Source organism: Sinohyriopsis cumingii, chromosome 5 (genome assembly GCF_028554795.1).
Source record: "Sinohyriopsis cumingii isolate HCF-2022 chromosome 5, ASM2855479v2, whole genome shotgun sequence".
Lineage (NCBI taxonomy): Eukaryota > Metazoa > Mollusca > Bivalvia > Unionida > Unionidae > Sinohyriopsis > Sinohyriopsis cumingii.
The window spans coordinates 109,300,312-109,320,779 of NC_142965.1; the positions used below are offsets into that span (position 1 = coordinate 109,300,312).

A 20,468-nucleotide genomic window follows, 5' to 3' on the forward strand; every position below is an offset into this window, starting at 1 on the left:
TGTTTCACCCTAGCATATAGTACCAGCACATTGTTTGAAATCCTAAGTAGAGGAAAGGGCATGTACCCAGATCTGTCGAGATTGCACCACAGTGGCCATCTTGAAAATCTTATTATTGCTACTCTACCTCATACCAACATGGAGTTTTAACCATCAGACTTCTTACTGTCAAGTTGGTTCAAAATGAAAATGTTTCCAACCTGGCAACCATTATGGTCACCACAGCAGCCATCTTGAAACTCATGTTACTGCTATTCCTGAATGGAAAATTGTATCAGTGTGAGCTTTTCACTGAAAGAATTTGTATGGTGCTTAGTTGGTCTTAAAAGTGTTGCCAACCTGATATCCAATGTTTCCACCGCAGCAACTATCTTGAAAACTGGTTGTTACTCTGATGAAATGGAAAGTCAAATGAACATTGGGTTTTCATCATAAGACTTCCTATTCTTCTGAACATGAGGTCATCACCAGACCTCTTCTAATGGTGTCTGGTTTGTTCTAAGAGAAAATGGTACTCATCTTGCTTCCAGTATGGCTAGCTAATTTGAAAATCTTGTCACTCAGGAATATTAGGGATGGTTTAAACACTTAGCAATCAAACAGAAGAACTGGGCTTGTCAGGAATTCTAAAAGTCATTTCAGACAGTAGAGAGTCAGTCCCTCTGAGGAACTCCTTATTTTCCTAAAATAATGTATAATATATGCTATTCCTCGACAGATCGAAGCACGCATTTAAAATCTCTTGTATTTATATTAGTTATGTACCCTGTTATATATCCAAAATGGATGTATTTGTTGTTGTGGGTTTGATGCCATTTTTCAGTACATGATAGACCATATATGATGGCCACTATAACTGGTGCAGAAAGAATGAGGGAAACCCTAGTAAGAAACACTCACGGACTCATATGAAGCTACTGGCAAGCTTTCTCACATACACACATTGGCTGAGCTCAGGACGCAAACTCACACAGATAGAGGTGAGATGACAGTGATCAGTATAGATGAGCACTTTAGACCACCTGCCACCCATGGCCCCCATCTGAAATTGAGTATGCATTTATGTTGAAGAGTTTGTGAATACTTGGTGTGCCTAAAATGGTTTCTGGAGATTTTCACAAGCAAGCCTTAATAAGGTTTCTTCATTATAGAAGAATTGTAACCTTATGAAATCTTCCTTTTAAATGAAAGAATTGTATATCGTTGTTTAGTGTCAGAAGAAAGTGTTTTCTAAATAAATTTTACAGCTCATTTCCTTTTGATTTTACAGGGACAGGTGCCTTTCATCTTTGTTGGAACAATGGAAAGTATTAGTAATGCTAAAGTACTGCTCGACTACAACTTAGATCATTTAAAGGTAAGACGTTCGAGCCAGTAATTTTCTCCTTGGTTTTCAGCAAGCTTCCAATATTGGACCTTGGTTTCCTTGTTTGCTGTCAATTTATGTGTGTTAATTAAATACTTGTTTAAATTAATCACTCCATAACTTGCTTTAACTAGTTGGGTTTTTTTTCAGTGTAAATAAGTTATATAATATTTGCAGCATTGTCATTGATCAGATTTATCTTTTTTTTCTGAGATGTTGAAATGTTTTGTATTACTTACCATCTCACCACCATGGCTTCTCGTTATTCTGATTTGGTAAACACGTATACCATGATTAGAATGTGTGGTATGTACTGCATTGGGGATCCTGTCTTCAGGGTCAAAGTCGCGGCTTAATATGTTTTTAAGTGTTTGATTACACTTTACATTACATTCTGTAAAATAACTGACATAAGAGTTTAAGAGATAAAATGTAGTATATTTTTATATATCATCATGAGAAGGTATGATTTTGTCACATTGCCCTTCCTGCAAGGGTCAGGGTAAAATATTTCAAGTTTTCCTCCACACATTGTTCTCTATAAAATCAGAGCCCTTTCACCTTTAGGGATGAAACTTCGCATACTTATACAATATCATTAGAAAGTGTCTCATGTATTACATCAGGTGAACTATATGCAAGGTCAAGGTTACAGATCAGTTTTTAAGTTTTCCATCATGCTTTCCTTTTCTCCTTATAACTTAAGAGCCATTTGAGATTCAGAGATGAAACTTTATACTTCAACAGTGGCAGCAGCAGGTGTTGCATTCCACATCAAGGGCCCTATCTTCCAGTTGAAGGTCATTGTTTTATGTTCTCCATAATTTTCTTTACCTTCTTATACATTAGAGCTATTGGAGATTAAGGGATGAAACTTGTTTGCCATGTACAATTTTGGGGTGCATTTCTTCCAGGTCAAGGTCAAATGCTAATACATTATTTTAGATTTCAGTAACATTTCTCCTTCTGCTGTATAAAGTGTGATCTCTTACAGATGGATGAAATTTGGTATACTTGTAACTTGTCACTAAAAACATTTGTTGCATTCTACTTTTTGGTCACTATATTCAAGATCAATGTCGCCAGCATATTTCATGGTTGCATTATATGGTAAGAAATGTTGGAGTTTAAGATATCGAACCATGTTACACTTGTATCTCTGTCAAATACATAACCTAATCACATTAACATTAGAAAATTACTCTCTGCTACCTCAGTATACAGCTCTCAGTTAAAGATGGAAAACAGCTTACCACCTATGCACCATATAAACAAAGGGAAGTAACTCTTGCAGATAAATTCTCTCTGTTCCTACTAAGCAAATACCAGTTTACTGAATGTTTGCCTGTTTAACACATTAACCCCTGGAGCTTTTTGTCATTTTTGCCTGAAAATCAAGTAGGAAACACATTTTGAAAGTTATTTCTGAATAGACTCAAAAATGCTAAATGCCCCGGTCATCTTTCAATAACATACTGCTTAATTGTGTTAGAAACATCGTTTTTCGTTGGCTGTTTGACTCATGCATGAGCAGAAGGGTAAAAGTTGGACTTTTTATTATTTTGTTTATTTTTGTTCTAAACGGAGCCATTATTTTTGTATGGAGACCACTCTTTATTCCAAATGCCCATCTTATCCTAGATTTTGCAAAGGCTCATCTGTCTGTTTGCAGTTCATACCAGTTTGCCTTAGATCTGAGACCAAAAAGTCTAAAATCCGGATACAAACTCGGATTCCGACCACGGGCGAATTTTGGGTAAAAGAAAGTTGGGTCCAAAAAATGAGGTTTTTCTATCTGTATTTTGTAGTGCAACTAGATATTCCAGATTATTTGGTATCATTGTAGAGCTACATCTGTCTACCTTTCTATAATAGCACCCACTTTAGTGTATCATGCATGACCATGACGCTACAGAGCTCGGCAGTAGGCTACTACCTCCTGCCCCGTAAAGTTGTCGCTAGGGGTTAATGTGTTAAGCATTCATTTATAACTACTAACACCTAAAGAATCCTTTGCAATTTGCAATAATTTTTATCATCCAGCACATTTTGTTCAGTGGTTTACTAAGTCAAAATGTTGATATAATAGGTGTATACAATAGGTGAGTGTGTTTTTGTGCTTTGTAATGAATGTATTCAGTTTATTCTCTTGTTATTGTCCATGTGATGTAGATTGGTTAAGTTTCCAGCAGTGTACTTATAATGCACTGTTAAACTTCAGTTCATCACACACTTCTTTGGTCATCTTGGTAAGATGAGTTCATCTAGCTAAACTGTTGGTATATTGTTGTGTGCATTTGTCTTGTGTTTCTTCTCTCTTCACTGCTGAGATGTCAATATACATGCCAACCATTACGCTTTTTTTCCACTTAATTATGCCTTACGTGTAAATGTATTTGGATTATGCATTTTCGGTACATTCCCCTCCCAAAGAAATTAATAATTTTGTTTTTTCATTTTTATTAGCATCCCATTAATCTTTTAGACTGTAAAAATGACGGCTTCTACGTAACTACAACATAAGAGGACGCTTGTCTGCAGACTTGCATGCACTTTCCTAACAGTATTATGTTCTATTTATAGCAGCTGCCCTATTTTCAAGAAACTTGCTGGTTTCTAGTTTCAAACTTTTGACCTTGGTTTCTATTTATAGCAGATGTATGGCTTAGTTAGGAAAGAAAAGACTGGTTTTCTAATTTTTAAACTTTACTTGCAGATTCTTTGTTCTAATTCATATCTGGTACAGAACTAGTTTGTAGGTATTTGGCGCTAAAAGTCGTCAGATTTATTCTAGTCAATACATGCGTTAGAGCAAAAATGTTTTGCAAATAATTTCACAGATGGATTTGGAAAAGACAAAAAAATCAATTCAAAAATGAATACATGAATTACGTAACTACAACATAAGAGGACACTTGTCTGCAGGCTTGCATGCACTTTCCTAACAGTATTATGTTCTATTTATAGCAGCTGCCCTATTTTCAAGAAACTTGCTGGTTTCTAGTTTCAAACTTTTGACCTTGGTTTCTATTTATAGCAGATGTATGGCTTAGTTAGGAAAGAAAAGACTGGTTTTCTAATTTTTAAACTTTACTTGCAGATTCTTTGTTCTAATTCATATCTGGTACAGAACTAGTTTGTAGGTATTTGGCGCTAAAAGTCATCAGATTTATTCTAGTCAATACGTGTGTTAGAGCAAAAGTGTTTTGCAAATAATTTCACAGATGGATTTGGAAAAGACAAAAAATCAATTCAAAGATGAATACATGAATTACACAATACAGCGTTCCATTCTAGGGCAGCTTCACGCACATTGCAGACTATGTGGAAATGATTTAAATATTGGTCATGGTGGTAAAACAAAGAAACCTTGAATTGGTTCATTTTACTAACTCTAGTACTAAGGTAACTTCTTTTTTATAGCTAACTAAATTATGGACACAAATTTTATAAATGCAGAGGCATTATTTACCGAGTTATTAATAGAACACGGACTACCCCATGCAGTAGAAGACTACGTTGGTCCTTTGTCCAAACAGCTGTTTCCTGATTCCAAAATTGCAGAAAATATGCATGTGCAAGAACAAAATCATCTAATATTTTTAGGCATTTAGCAGAAGATAATTCACTTAAAATTAAGTATTGCAACAGACACAAGCAGTGATTATGACGACAAACGTTTTTAGCCAGTCTATGTAAGAGACTTTGACATCGAAAAGGGCAAAGTCAGAGTGCTCTTCTTTCATTACCAGAATTAACAGTAGATTCCACTGGAGAAAACATTTTTTATTTGCTTAATAATGCTTTGAATAAACATTAGTTGGCAGAACTGTATGGAGTTTTCAGCAGATAATGCATCAGTGATGACTGGAATTCATAAAGGAGTTGCATTCTGTATTTTGAAAAATGTCTCCATCAGTGTACATATCAGGTTGTCCCTGTCCTATGATGCACCCTGCTGCAGGAAAGGCTGCCATTATATTAGGAGAACTCTAATGTGACAGAGTTGATGTGCAATAGCACCTTTTTTCCCCAGCTAAAAGACCCAATAACTAGAAGGTATATATATTTCCTCCTCTTTGTCAGGTTATGAAAGGAATATTGGTTCTTTACCATTCTAATGCTGACTGTGAGAGATTGTTCAGTATTGTTAACAAAAATAAACTGAATTCAGATCCAGGCTCTGTAACCCAACACATAGTGCTCTACTGGTGTGCAAAACATTCATAATCTCAGCTGGTACAAAAGTGTTTTGAATGCAGTATGAGAGGTTGTTGCTTTTTAAAGCTCAAAGTGTTATATATGAAAATTTGAAGCAGTAATTGATGATACAAGACTCAAGGGGTAAATGAATCATTTTGTACAGATGTTTATTGAATTTTATTATGTTATATGTGGATTACTCTTTTTCTGCTTGGATTACTCTTTTTGTCCACTTGGGTTACACTTTTTCCTCGCCAGGGTTTGGCATATATCATCATTCAAGTGTTAGAAGTCAGTATTTTAAAAGATGTCGAGGGCATCAATAAGATGTGCCTTGCTTGCATGAAATTTTCTTTGTCACACCCATATAGCTTTATTAATTGTGGTCAGAAGACATTTTGTCCAATGTTTTATGAAAGCAGTTGAAAGGTTGCAACAAAAGGGCACATGTGAAATTTTTCTGAATACAAAGTAATAGACGTTGATCTAAATTCAGAATCATTGGTGAGATTTATGGGTGATGTTGAAATTAAAACAGCACATTCAGTGATTATTACTTATGAACCTGCTAATGTTACTGCAAGCAATTCAACTAAGCTATATTGGAATCATGTATGCTACACACATTACAACAATCTGTCTGTCACAGAGTTGTTTTAAGAGTGATTTGGAGGAAACTGGATCTGTTTTTAATCCAGTTTGGTATCTTTCTGGCACTAAGTTCCCATTCCTACCCTTGCATTGATTTAGTAATGTTGAGGCCAGGCCTGCAGAATATCATTCATTATATCACGTCCATCCCAACTGCTGATCAACCAGTCTGGCTGTCCATCCAGTCAGTGTACAGTTTTGGTGGGCATGGATTTATCACCCATGACTGGCAGATTGCACCTTGCTCGACAGTTTCTTCAGTGCAGCCTATGCATAGCAGACTGCCCTGGCCAGCCAGTCTATGATACCAATACATGGCATACCAGTATCAAAATTCAGGCCTTCTGTCAAGCCACTCAGCCTGGCACAACCATATGCCCCAGCCAGACCACACCTGTACTGGATATGACTCGGCTGGCCCAACTATTATATCTGACAGGTATAACTATTGTTTGCATGATGACAACACAGTATCATCGCTGCCATACCTTATGCAATACAATGGATGCAGAGTGTTTAATAGGAGGAGGACAAGCCACCCAGTCCATTCAATGAGGGGTACAACATGGCCTTACCTGAACATTCCAATCCAAGGATGGACAGAGTTTGTTTTTTTGAGTGAGATTCAAAGATATACTGAATTTTGTCTCCATTACAATACCCTCCTCCACTATCACTATGTACAAGGTCAAGCCCTTAGTTTACAATTGTTGAAGCTGATTATCAGGACTTGAAAGTAATGTGCCCAAAGGGAGACAATTTTAATAATGTTGGAGGTGGAACAACAAACTTCCCACTTTCATCTCTCCATTCCTTGATCCAGAGACATGGGCCATCAATGCCCTTTCAATCAGCTCAAGGGGAAATGGGCATATGACTTCACTGAAACCAATCCAGAAAATGAGGGGCAAGGCTTGCGTAATAGTTGTTGTTTTGTTGCCCTCCTTCAATGGGATAGTCCTGGATCATTGATCAGCTCACACTAGCAACAAATGTGCCCAGGAAAATAGTAGTGATCCCCATTCTGCTCACGCCAGGCTCTTGTCAGGGGTTCCCAGCATGAAAAGGAGTCCAGTGCTTTGGTTGTTGAGAGAATTGTGATAACTAGGCATCCTCCTACTTTAAAGGCATATGAGGGGAAATGGCACATTTTCACCGATTGGTGTCATGTTAATGACACTACACTACACTCAGTCTCTTTTCTCCTTTTGAATAACTTCTTTCTTTTCCATGGCTCTTTAAGAAGCAAATGATACTATTCCATGATTCCAGACACATTCAGACATCATGGAAGAGATAATATTGGCCACAACAATTATCCTTCTGTCATGTTCCTTTTTTGACATGCACAGACCATGCTTTCTCACCTTGATCCAAAAAATGGAATCTCACCTGGGTCTCGATTAAGTTTTAAGACTAGTCTGCACTCTTAGACGCTACGCAAGGCACACACAGAATGTCCACACTGGCCTTCAAAGGCACTTGCCTAACAGTTAAGGCAGGAAAGCAGACATAACCCCACAAGCATTGGCCTCATGGCTAAATAGGCTTGTTAGACTGGAACATTCTGAACTCTCACAGGATCAGGTATGATTAATGAAAGATTTCAGCTCACAAAATATGAGCCATTTCCACAAGCCTGTTCCTCTGCTGTAATGTCTCAAATTGAAACCTAGTTGAGCTGGTTGGCTGGCATGCCTAGTCTGTTTTCTCATCTTTTTACAAGACATGGCTATGCATAAGAATGAGCTGGCTCTTGCTGATCCACCGATAGTTGCCTTGCCCAGACAGTTACCATGCCCCAGACACAACAGCACAAGCTAAGCCTCTGACATGACGTTTACTGGATTGCCAAGGGAAACATTTGCATGTAAGGCAGTAGACCAGTGTGGGATCTCACAGGGATTGCCCTTGCTTCTGTATAAATGCATGATCTTTGCTGGTGCCTTTACATTGAGAGATGTTCATCCTTTCATCATAGACATCATCGTGTTCTTACATGGTGATGTGGATAAAGGTTGGATGCACAAGCATTTCCTTTGCCTTTTTTCAGCAGTTCTCCAAATGTTAGTATGATTGTTTTATGTATTTGATGGAGAAAGGACATTTTATTTAGCAAATTATTTTTTTTTTAATAAGTCCTTATCCAATCACATTACCATCAATCAATCCCTCGCTTCTGCATAATTGAGCATCCTCAAGCATCAACTAGTAAATCTTGACATTAGGAAGATAGCGGGAACAAGGATCATTAATGTGCTAGTTACTTCCCTTTGGGGGATATATATGTGTGTGTGTGTGTGTGTGTGTCTTTCAGAGACAGCTTGATTCAGAGTTATCAGAGAGTAGTTTCATAATGTTAATGTGATCAGCTAAGTATTTTCAGAGAAACATAATTTACAAAAACATCACTTTCTCTTTATGATCGCATCACGTGTATCAATCTTATATCTTCAGGGTCAAGATCACTCATCAATTTGTCCTCCTTTTCTTCACTTTTGCTAAAATGCTTATTGAGAGAAAGACATGCAACCTGGTTACTCTCCTGTTATGTCTGACAACTCCAGTTCTGTCACTAGCATTACCAGTTTCATTTTCTGTACTTTTAGTGACCTCACTACAGAAGGCATGATACAGAGTTTGCTTATTCTTATATAACCTGTTACCGAGTAAATAAACGATATATCAGATACCTCCATAAAGAGTTTTCAAACAGAGAAGAGACCACTCAAGAAGCACATGCAGTTCTGTTTTTTGACATTTGACACAATGCACTTAATAAATATTAAATATCTGTTATGCTTATTGGATATGCAAGAATCACGATATGAGATGCACACTTTGCACCTCATAATAACACTCTTGCGATATTAACTATGGTACGACTTATGGATGGCATGATATATATATATCTGTAATATGCTGACTGGGTGAAACCATGACATTACTTTATGTTATTGTGCTATTTATATGCCTGTTATAAATATGGCATATTATTCTCTGAAGTTGCCCAACCTGCCATTAATATAATTTTGTAATTGTTGTTGAGATTTTCATGAATTGTCATGGTTGTCGAGATTTTCATGAATCTTGGTCAGCATTTATAACATGACCAAATAGCATATTGCATGCAGTAGATAAACATGCCATCTCTCTTCAAGATCATGATTATGGCAAGGAAAATTGTAGTTCTGTGTACCATTGTCTGGAGTGTAATTTGTTAACCATTGAAGGTAATTTAATTAAGTAGTTATTTATCATAAATAAGGGTATGGTGCATACCACAGCATGCCCCCCTGCCTCAGAGGAAAGGCTACAAGCAAGGAAAATTATAATTATGTGACTTGTGTTTTTGCCTGTTTTGTGTCCTTGGAACCAATGAAAATATTTTAATGAAATTTGCCCATATATATATATATATATAATGTTTGGATGATATGGTACATACCATAGGCACACCACCATCTCAAGGTCAAAGTCACAGCAAGGGAAAATGTTACTCAGATTTGTAACCTTGTCACATACCACAGCCACACACCCTTGTTCTCCCCAGCAGGGAGGCACAGTGGCTTACTGGTTCCATGCAGGACTTTAAGCTGAAAGGGTGTGGGTTCGAATCCTACCATTAGATCAGCCTGGGTTGACTTCGATAGCGTGTCCTAGGGCAAGCTACTTTACTCCAGTTGCCTTGGCAGTAAATAAAATAATCTACTTGTGTCCAGATCAAAACAAATCTTCTCAGCAATTTTAGGAAATATATCCAGTTCACCCCACTGCATGCCTTATGAGTGACTAATGGCTGCAACATTTTTGTCCTGTGATGTGTCCTCTGATGATGCTCTGTCAGAGGAGGTCATGGATATTTTTAAAGAGCGAGGTTTAAAATAAAACATTTTACTTTGTATTTCAAGTATTTTGCTCTTTTTATGCTTGAATCAATGTTTTCTATGCTTGTTTGGGGGATGTGTGTATTTAGTGAGCACTTCTTTGTCACAACTGTGCTGCTATGCTGTTGTACACTTCAGTGGCATACATTATACTGCAAGGTCCTGTCAAAGCAGATGACCTCAGTCATTGTACAGGTATAACTTTTCAATGAATGAAAATATTCTAATGAGCTGTTAGCTGTTATACAGCCAAATCTGCAGTGTATACACATGTAAGCGGCTTTGTTTACTGAACCAAATATCGTCACATTCACCCTCTCGTGGAATACGATTGATATTTCGATTTTATTATTTTGCAACGTCTTAGGTTTCATGTACAACGAGATATCAATATTGATGTAAAATTGAACAAGGAATTTATTTCAACTAGAATATTTTAGATGACGTGGAGTGTAGTGTGCAATACTTGCAAAACAATTGTTAGCCCCTCCCCCCCCCCGTGAAAAAGGGTGATATTTTCGTCTTAATCTTTCGCTATATTTAGGCTGTTGTACATCACCTCATATCAATTTCGACATAAAAGTTCTTCTGGAATTGATTGGAAAATTAACTTTTGAGATGATGCTTTGTAAAATGTGTAATATTAACAAAATATCATTGTTTGTACCCTCTTCCTTCATCGTTGCCTACTAGTAAAAATATTTGTAAAAATGATTATATGACCGATTTGGTGGTTAAGCTTGAACACAAGATAATGACTGTTATAGTTCAAATCGAAAGTATTATTAAAGTTCACATTGTGTTACTAATAAACAGAATATTAAAGGAATAAATGTGCCGCGGTTCAATTAACTAGATCTCTCCATATGAGGCCATTTATATTGATCACATTACAATATGGCATTGACGTTTGCCTGACTTAGTATAGCAGAATGCAACGCAGGGAGCATGTGAAGCAGGGAACCAGACTATTCATTCCACAGAAGAATCATTGTTAATTGAGGACCATTTTGGCGGCCTAAGTGGTTAGAGCATCCACTGTGAATGCTAGAGGTTGTGGGTTTGAACCCCAGCTGAGTCATGCGAAAGACATAACAATGGTACTAACAGCTCCCTTACTTGGCACTCAGTATTAAGAGATTAGTGTTAGGACTGGTTGGCCTGGTGTCAGGATAATGTGACTGGGTAGGAGGACATGCTACATGTCTGCGGCATGAGGCCGTACAGCTAGACATCACTAAAATTTGTTAAAACTACGTTAAAAATCTAAATCACACACATGCATGCATTGTTCATTGAGTCTTGAATCTTGGGTTTGTGGCAGTTATGAAAGTCACCGAAATGAGTACTTGATACAAAGAGATGAATTTGTGGTATATTATAGACTTTTTTCATAGATGCAGTTATGGTCGTCATTAAAAAAAAGAAACATTTGTCAAATAGCTTGCATGTTTCTCAAGGAGAGAAAAACATTTTATACTTTACCTGTGTAAATACAGTCAAACTGGAAGAGCAGTATTAAGCAATTGCCAGTCTTTTAACTGCTACTATTTTTTGGTCCCTTAAACGAAATTGCTGTTGAAATAAACTTCTTTTGGGTAATCGCATATCCATTGTTGAATATCTCAGATCTGACTACTTAAGATAGAATTGGGAATATGTATTTTTCAATGGAAGAATTATTGCAGAATTGTACGTGCTGACGATAACAATACATTTGCAACAAATACAGGACTAGGTGTACGATTTAATACCAAAGTCTTATTTTGTACCATGAAGATGTATGTTTGATTAACGCTTCATGTATTTGATTTAAGAATTTGTTTTCCTTATCCATATATAATGTACAAAGTGAAATTACATTTGTTGCAGGAAGTTGAACGGTTAAGAAAGGAAAAGTTGGAAATAGATCAACAGCTGAAAAGTATATCAGGGTCACAGCCAGGTCCTTATTTCCCACCACCAAGGGAAAAGAGGTAGGTTTACATTTGCTTGTTGCGTCTTTTGTGTTACATTTAAAAAATATAAATAGCAAAATGAATGTAATTTGAATAGGATTGATTTGGCTAATTGTAGCAGATGGCAAAATGTATGTATTACTTCCTTGTTGCGTTAGCAGCATCAGCATTAAAGTTTTTGCATGCCATGGCCAGTTATAGTACATCTTAGCCTAGTTTGCAGGTTTCATATTTTTTAAACACTTTTCTATGATATTCTGACATTTTTTTTCAAAGGCCTGTGGGATAATGTCTGAAGTGTTAAACACACAGATGACTAAACAGATAAGTATAGTATAAAACAAATAATTTTGTATTTGCAACGGATCTTAAATGGAGTGATAAAAAAACAACGAAGAATATTTACCAGCCAGGCAATAGTTAGGTATGCAGATACCTTATATATTCATTGTTCAAGTAGTGACATGGAACCATTAAATTCTTGCTTTAAATTAGGTGTTAGTGAATTGCCCTTAGACGGGAGGGTGGGTGACAAACTCACCAGAATTTTGTGTTCTGATATGGGAAGTCCTCTGCTGATGGGTCTGATGCCTTATCTCCATACAAGACTGGCACATGCCTGGCAGGCTCAACATCATGGGTGATTTGTTAAGGAAAGATTAGCCACTTCATACTCGGTGGTACTCCATCATCAATATTTTCCCTATGGCATCACCCAGTGATAAACCTCTCTGCAATAAGTGGAACTGCAAATTGCCTATTTTTTTGTCTATCCATTCTTGGACCCGTAGATTCTGTCAGGACTCAGGATCATGGATTTCTCACAGAAACATTTCAGAATAAAGCAACTTTTCAAAGGGGCCCTGGGTGGCTGAGTGGTCTAAAGCACTGGCCTTTATCAATCACTGCCATCTCATCTCTGTCCACATGGATTCGAGTCTCAGGGCTCAGCCAATGTAAGTATGTGAGAAAGCTGCCAGTAGCTTCCCACAGGTTGGTAGTTCTTACCAGGGTTTCCCTGGTTCTTCATCCAACAAGTTATACTGGCCACCATATATAACATATCTTGCACTGAGAAATGGTGCTAAACCCCAGAACAACAACTACTCAGTCTCATGACACATCCTCCCAGAAAGAAGAAAGAGAATAGCTATCCTCATGTTGGTCAAGCAGCCAAGGTTGCCATGTTTCATCTGCATCCAGAACAATCTCCATTATGTGAGAAAATGAATGCAGCACTGATATTGTGGAGAAGATCTTGACAGCTAGAATGCCATCCTCTTCAAAGGCATACAAAAGAAATTCATCCACTGGTGTCATGACAACAACTTTACCCGCTTCCTAGCTGTTATTCACCAGTTGACTCTCTTCTTCCTTTGCCCATTTAAGACGTTAGCCCTAATCACAATCAAAAGATATCATGCCATGCTTTGATGTTCAGACATAATGGGAGAAAAGATAGTGTTCGCAGTTAATATCTATCTGAAATGTAATCCATTTTGTTATCAAGATTGAACCTATCCTGGATCGTCGCATATCAGTTTGCCCCAGAAATTTACATTGCTTTATTCTGACAGTTATGTCCTCCTGATGTTTTAAACTAGCTTGCTTTCCATGATCAAGTTGCTATCTTGAGTGTTCATAAAATAATCTCTCTCATTGATCAGTCTGCCGAGGACAATGCTGCAAGATCAGGTTCATGGATTTGGATGCTATCAGAAAGCATCTGAGGTGCCTGGCAACAGTTCTTCATATCTGTTAAGGTGGGAAAGCATAAAGTAACCTCTGGAACACCAGTCTGGTGACTCTTCTGAATTTATTCCTTCAGGATATTCTGAGCTTTCTTAGGATTCAGAATATCTTATGAAGAGCTCAGCCCATGGAATTCAAGTGATACTTTTTGTCTTGCATTCATATGTAATGTTTGCATTTGATGTATTGTGGAATCATTTGGCTGTCATACACAGTGTACTTTCTCCAGCTTATCTCTATGTAATATGGCATCTCAAAGATGAGAGCTGAACCGAACTGGGTCCCTAGTGGCTGTCCAAATGATCATCATGAACCATTGATACAAAAGCACAAAATTCATTCCATGCATTTGGCAGTGATGCAGCACCCTTGTTGAAAAACACCACAGTGGTTGACATCCATGATAATTGTTTTCATATTCTTAGTTATTAGGAGAGTAAAATCATATTTTTTTGAGGGTACAATGACATTGCCCCTAAAAGGTTGACGTTCGATGAGGTTGAATGATCTTGCATTTCTTCCTTTTCTTAAATGCTGTCCTAGTTTTACTAGGGTAGTGTACTGAATTCAGTAGAGAAGGGAAATTTTTTGTGAATTATGTTTTAAATCCTAACAGATCACATTGCAATTTAATACTTAGTTCACAGTCCTTCATGTGCAAGCATCTGAATGTTGGTTTTGCTGAAGCATAAACTCTTAAATATTTGGTATATGGGTGGCAAAGTGGCTGTGCCAGGAGAGGTAATTTGTAAGAGTCACTTCCCTTAATCTGCATGATACATAGGTAGAAGAAGAAAAAAAATTCTTCATCTTTTCAGGAACTGACTGAGTTAATTTCCTAATATTAATGTTGTGACATAAAGGTTCTCAATAAAACACAATTTAATAAACAGATTTCATTTTCTTTGTTACCCCAGAAAAAAAGTGCAGCATAAATGTATTAAAATTTAAGGTGCCTGGTTGTTGTAGGGTTTAGTGCCATTTTTCAGCACAAAGTAGACTATACATGCCGGCCAGTATAGCTGGTGGAGGAACAACCCAGGAAAATCCTGGAAAGAGCCAGTGCCCCACAAGAAGCTACTGGCAAGCTTTCTCGCATACCCACATTGGCCTAACTCGAATAAGGTGCTTGGTCATAAAAACTATAACAATCTGAGGGGAGTAGTGGTATGTAGAATAAAATGAGTCATGGACCATAGGATTCTTTCAGTAGGAATCTTTCATTATTTTAATGAATCATGACTAGACAGCATGTTACATACTACTGCCATTCTCAGCTAAAAGATCATGCTTATGACAAGGGAAAATATAAATCAGTGACCTTAATGTGCATATATAACTTTTGAGCCAATGAAAATATTTTGATGGAACTTGTGCAGTGTCCATGTCTTCTCATGCTGTAAAATCAAGTCCCTAGTGCAAAGGTCAAGATCATTAGTTGGGAAATTGTCTTGAGACTGGTGTTTCATATGTCATTTGTGATATTCTTGTTCGACTTAAACCTTGAAAGCATGATTAACTAACAGTTATTTAAGTTTGACATGAAATCTAATAGGCATATTTGCAATAATTATGGTGATCAGCTAATCAGATTTTCAAGCATTTAAAACATTTTTTCCATTTACTTTTTTTTAAAATAAATTTGTCGACATTTTTGGTACTTGGATCCATCTTGCTTTAATTTTGAAGCTGTTGAATTTTTCCCAGTGTTGTATGGGGGGTTTACATTTTAAAAAAACTCTTGACTATATCCATTTGTGGTAGACAGATGAAATTTGGCATGCAAGTTCTATGCATATGTACATGACTTTATCAATTTTCATGCCATTATAGTAATGGTACACAATATTTTTTCAAATTTGTTTAATTTTTATTAGACATGGATCTTTTGATTGTCAATCTTTTATATGACTGAACCTGTGGTCTAAGTGGTTAGAGTGTCTGCCTCAGAGTGGGTGGATGCAGGTACATACCCTGGCTGAGACATACCTATGACATACTTGCAGCTGCTTCATTTGGTGCTCAGCATGAAGAGGTTAGTGTTAGGACTGGTGGGCCTGGTGTCAGGATAATGTGACTGGGTAGGACATGGTACTACATGTATGTGGCATGATGCCCCAGTGCTAGATATCACTATAAACTTCCACATTATAGACATAGTGATATGACTGAAATTGTTTTAATGCTACATTAAAAATCCAAATCACACACACACACTCACACACAGATTTTCTTGCTTTGGTGTGGATCCAAGATTTAAGCTTCTTTGACTCTCCATTTTGGCAAATGTCAGACTTTTGCAAAGCTGAAGCTGTTTATTAGTTGGATCGTCTGTATCAAACTTCTAACAAGATTTCGTTGTAATATAATGTTAGATTTCCCAGTAATGTTTTTTATAAATTAGTGTTATTTAATGAGATGAAAATATTTTTAGTCTTGACATTGTTTTCAGAAGAACCCATGTTATTCTTTTCTGCAGTTGACTTGATTGTAAATAGTACACTTTTATTCATGATAATAATAATAGTAACTGAGGCTTATCAAGATTGATCCTAATGACTGATATTCCCACCCCATAAGTAAAGCTTACAAATTTATTTTCTTTTCAACAGAGGTAACAATGACCCATACTCAGATGAAAGAGGTAGAAGAGGAGGTTTTGGAAGAGGAGGGAGGGGAAGAGGTGGCCCTGGAGGAAGAAGATGGGCCAATGAAAGACATGGAGGTAGTTTATAGATATTCCGTAACCTTGTAATGCACACCTAATTGCTATCATCTTAGACCCAGATTTGCGTGCAGATAATTCCCTTGCAGATCTTATTGGCTGGCACAGAATTCATTGGCATATGAAAGTCTTCACTGTTGTCATGAAATCATGTTGAATAAGCAGTGTAGATCCTTATCTGTCAGCACAGAATACCCAGGCAACACATTTGATCTGCAGCTATAGAGTGCCTAGCATGTAATGTCCTGCAACACATCCTATTTGTCAGCAGAGAATGCCTAGGCAGCAGAACTGGGTCTGTGATGTTCATACTTGGGTGCAGTACATGTGCAAAAAGATCTAAATAAATAGCATACATTGTACTTATGAATAGGTATGCAGCTTCATAACTTAAATTGGAAATGGAACATCTAGCTCATGCTGGAAAAGGTAAGGCTCTAAAATTTAATTGGGGGAGGGGGCCTGGGGTTTAAGTAACAGTTATTGATATGACATTTGTTCATTGCATGGCTTTAATTTCAGGATTACATTCAAATATGATATCAGTGAAATATAGGAATCCAGATTTTATATTCCAAAAATTGGTAAACTGCAATAATTGCAGTGTTGGACATCAGTAACCATACATAAATACCTATGTCCACATGTGTGCTATAATATGTAGAATAGTATAGAGATATTTGATATTGTTTGACATTTGTTGTCTTCAGCCCAGTGAAGTTCCTGGAGAATATAGAAACTAGTTCTATATGTATTTTAATGATTTTATTTTTCTTTATTTCATTTTTATACAGAATTTAATTATCATTACCTACCGCCTTTTATGTTTTATGTTATAGTATTTCATGTTTATGTTTTCTTTGAATGGTTTTATTAGCTCTGTTGGTCATTGACCAGCATCCGACATCCATTGTCCTTCGTCTGTTCATCCTGTAGCACAAGTCTGTTATCACTATTCCTTCTAAACTACTTTGAGGATTGCCATGAAACATTATAACACACAATCATCCCATGGTCTGTTTGGTCCTAAAAGAAAATGTTGCTGCTCACATATCTGAAATGGCCACCACAGTGGCCATCTTGATAATCATGGTATTGCTACTCTTCTTGACTGGATATTCGTATCAACATGTGGTTTACTTAAAGACATTTTATAATGTCTAGCTTGTCCCAAATGAAAATAGTACAGATCTGATATCCAGAATGGCCACCATCACTACCTTCATGAAAATCTTGTTATCTCTACTGGTTAACTGGTTAACTGCCTAAGAGTCAACAGCCAGAGAGGTTTTTGTGTCCCCAACCCTAATGCGTTAAGCATGAATCCCTCAAAACTAGTCAGACCTCCTATAAAATGATTCCTCACTCTTCATTTTTAAAATGGGACAGTTGGAAAGGTCAGGCCTGGAAGCCTCCATAAGGAGGGAGGCAGTTGACCCTAAAGAGTGACATCCTAGTCTGCCTGGTGCTTTTCCTGATATCCCATTTGATGCCAGACCAAGGTCCTTTATTTCAATTGTAGGGTTTAATGGCATGTCAGCACAATAATGGTTACATGGTAATGATTAAAAGTAAAGTACAAAATAGGATGATAAAGCCTTCCAGATAAAACAAAAATATTAAGTTCTGAATAATAAAATTTAAAAAGAAAACATGTTGAAATTCTACAAAATGTATTTAAAAACTAATGGTAAAGCATGTAAAATACTTTAAACATGGTCTAAATTTGTTACATAAACTGCGTTCTCACAAAATGTTGAAGTTTTATCAGATGGTATTCAGATCTAAATACTTCTGTAATGGGTGGAAGACAACACTTGACAAGACCGTGTGCTGCTGTCAGTAGACACCAGCTGGGTATGCACTCTGGTCAAGATTCACGTGTAAGAAGGTATGCATGTGTCATCTATATCTGATACATGATCGGCACAATCTCAACTCTGTGGCATGTTCTTTACGAGGAAAGCCACTTGTTAATAGTGGAATTGATATTCCGAAGGCCAAGCTGGACCGAACAGACAATGTTTGGATTACCTTCACAATAAAACATTTCTGGCTTTGCTTTGGAACCCCCCATGTATCAAGGTACCCTATTCTCTATAGCTCAGACATGATTTTTCTCCGTTTTAAAGCAGAATTCTGCTTTTCTCCAGATCTGAATCAGATTTTTCTTGACATGATCCGTTTTTTATATCTCCGATCCAGTTTTTAAAAAACACTGTCCTGCCCCATTCCGCAATAAGCCTTGTAAAGTATTCTTTCCATATATTAGCACAAGAGTCTTGTAAAGACTATTCTGATTGGTACAGAGTTTAAATTCATCCAGTGAATCTTCATATGATGGAAACTGATGGCAATGGAAAGAAGAAGCCTGTTTGCAAAACATGGTGTCCCGCATTGTTAAGGGAGACCATGACACGGAAAGTTTAAAGGTTTAAAATCTATATGGAGATGGGAATGGCTGGAGCAAAAGGTTGACTGAAATTTAGTTGTTCAGTTTATAAGAAAACTGAATGCTGGAGGGCTGGCATTTTGTGAGCTCTGCAAGAAAGATCTGAATTACAGTAATCGCGGCTGGAAGAGTTTGGAACAGCACCTACAAAAGAAGCTGCATAAGGAAAAAGTGTAATTAATTATTATAAGAAGAAACATTTCTTGCATGAGAGAACAGATGTAGCCTTTTGTCAGAATATGCGTACTGCATGTTGCCAATACAAGCACCAGCTTGAAAGTAAAAAGGCTCTCATTGAGAAGGAAAAGAAATGATTGCACTTTGAGCCAAAAAGTCAGTGGTGAGAAAAAAGTAGGCTAAAGAAATCTTTGCCAAAGCCACAAAAAGAGCTCAACTGGCTATATCAACAGGTTGTGTCAAGTGGAGAAAAAGACAAGTGAATGAATGGGATTATTTGTACTTGGCTGTTTATTTTACAGATTTGTTATGAAAAGAGAGAAGTATAATATGTTTGCTGCAAAAATTAATTATGATGTGAACATTGACATGCACATGAAATAACTTCAGCATTAATAGTATTGGAGAACAAATTCATGTGACAATATTGTGAAATTATTCAAGTTGAACATTTTTGGTAAGTTTATTAGTTTTTCAGATGATTATTTTGTTTTATATTATGACCATGATTTGTACTAGGAACAGGTTTTTATGATTGTAAAATGCATTTTTGGCTGAGGGTCCAAATTGGACCCCCGGATCACTGCCCCTCGAGACCCCGTTGGGGGAAGAACCACAAAACTCCCTTAAAAAAATTCAGTTTTCCTTATGGAAAACCAAAATCATGTCTGGCTTTGCATTTGGGATGACTCCCCCCCCCCCAATGTTTCAATGTACCCCATTCTCTGTAGCTAAAAATACAAGATTCTCACATTTTCTTATATTAGGATGTGTTAAGAAGTATCTGTTTGTATTGCAGATTGTTTCTAAGTTTTCAAAGTAAATCCATATCTGTATTGTGCGTACTGGAGCTTGCATTATTTGAGTGCATGCTTAATTTGCATTGCCATATGATATTCTTTTGTTTTCTGTACCTTTAACAACACAATAGCAGTTCTGGTAACATTATTGCTCCAATTTACTTGATGTGGGTGTTGTTTTGTTCACCTCTATTGGCAGTAGCTTGTACTAGGTTATTCATTTTGTTTATTAATGGCAATATTAGATGAAAGTTGATGGCTGTGTGCAAAGGTGAAAGTTCGCAACCTCGTTTTAGGTATGATGGAAAAGAAATGAATATTTGCGGTAGGGGTGGATACAATATTTGTATCATCAGCATGTCACTTGGTAAAATCCACAATGCTGGTTGAATGGACTACCTGTCATTTTGGGTTGACTTATTTACTGTCTTATGTGTCATAAAAGAATGCAGAAGAATATAAAGCTTAGATATTATATATAAATAATATAATTTTTT

The 20,468-nt window shown here is 36.9% G+C and overlaps 1 protein-coding gene across 7 annotated transcripts in view; it reads left to right on the forward strand.

Annotated features, from left to right (window-relative positions):
- The window catches only part of LOC149799969 (RNA-binding protein FXR1-like), a 135,736-nt gene that overhangs the window by 86,243 nt on the left and 29,025 nt on the right, over nt 1–20,468 (forward strand). For all 7 annotated transcript variants that reach the window (XM_089959484.1, XM_089959485.1, XM_089959481.1 and 4 more), the window contains 3 exons: nt 1,271–1,357; nt 11,980–12,083; nt 16,430–16,542. In XM_089959484.1, coding sequence (XP_089815610.1) covers nt 1,271–1,357; nt 11,980–12,083; nt 16,430–16,542 — 304 coding nt within the window. The remainder of the gene's footprint in view (nt 1–1,270; nt 1,358–11,979; nt 12,084–16,429; nt 16,543–20,468) is intronic.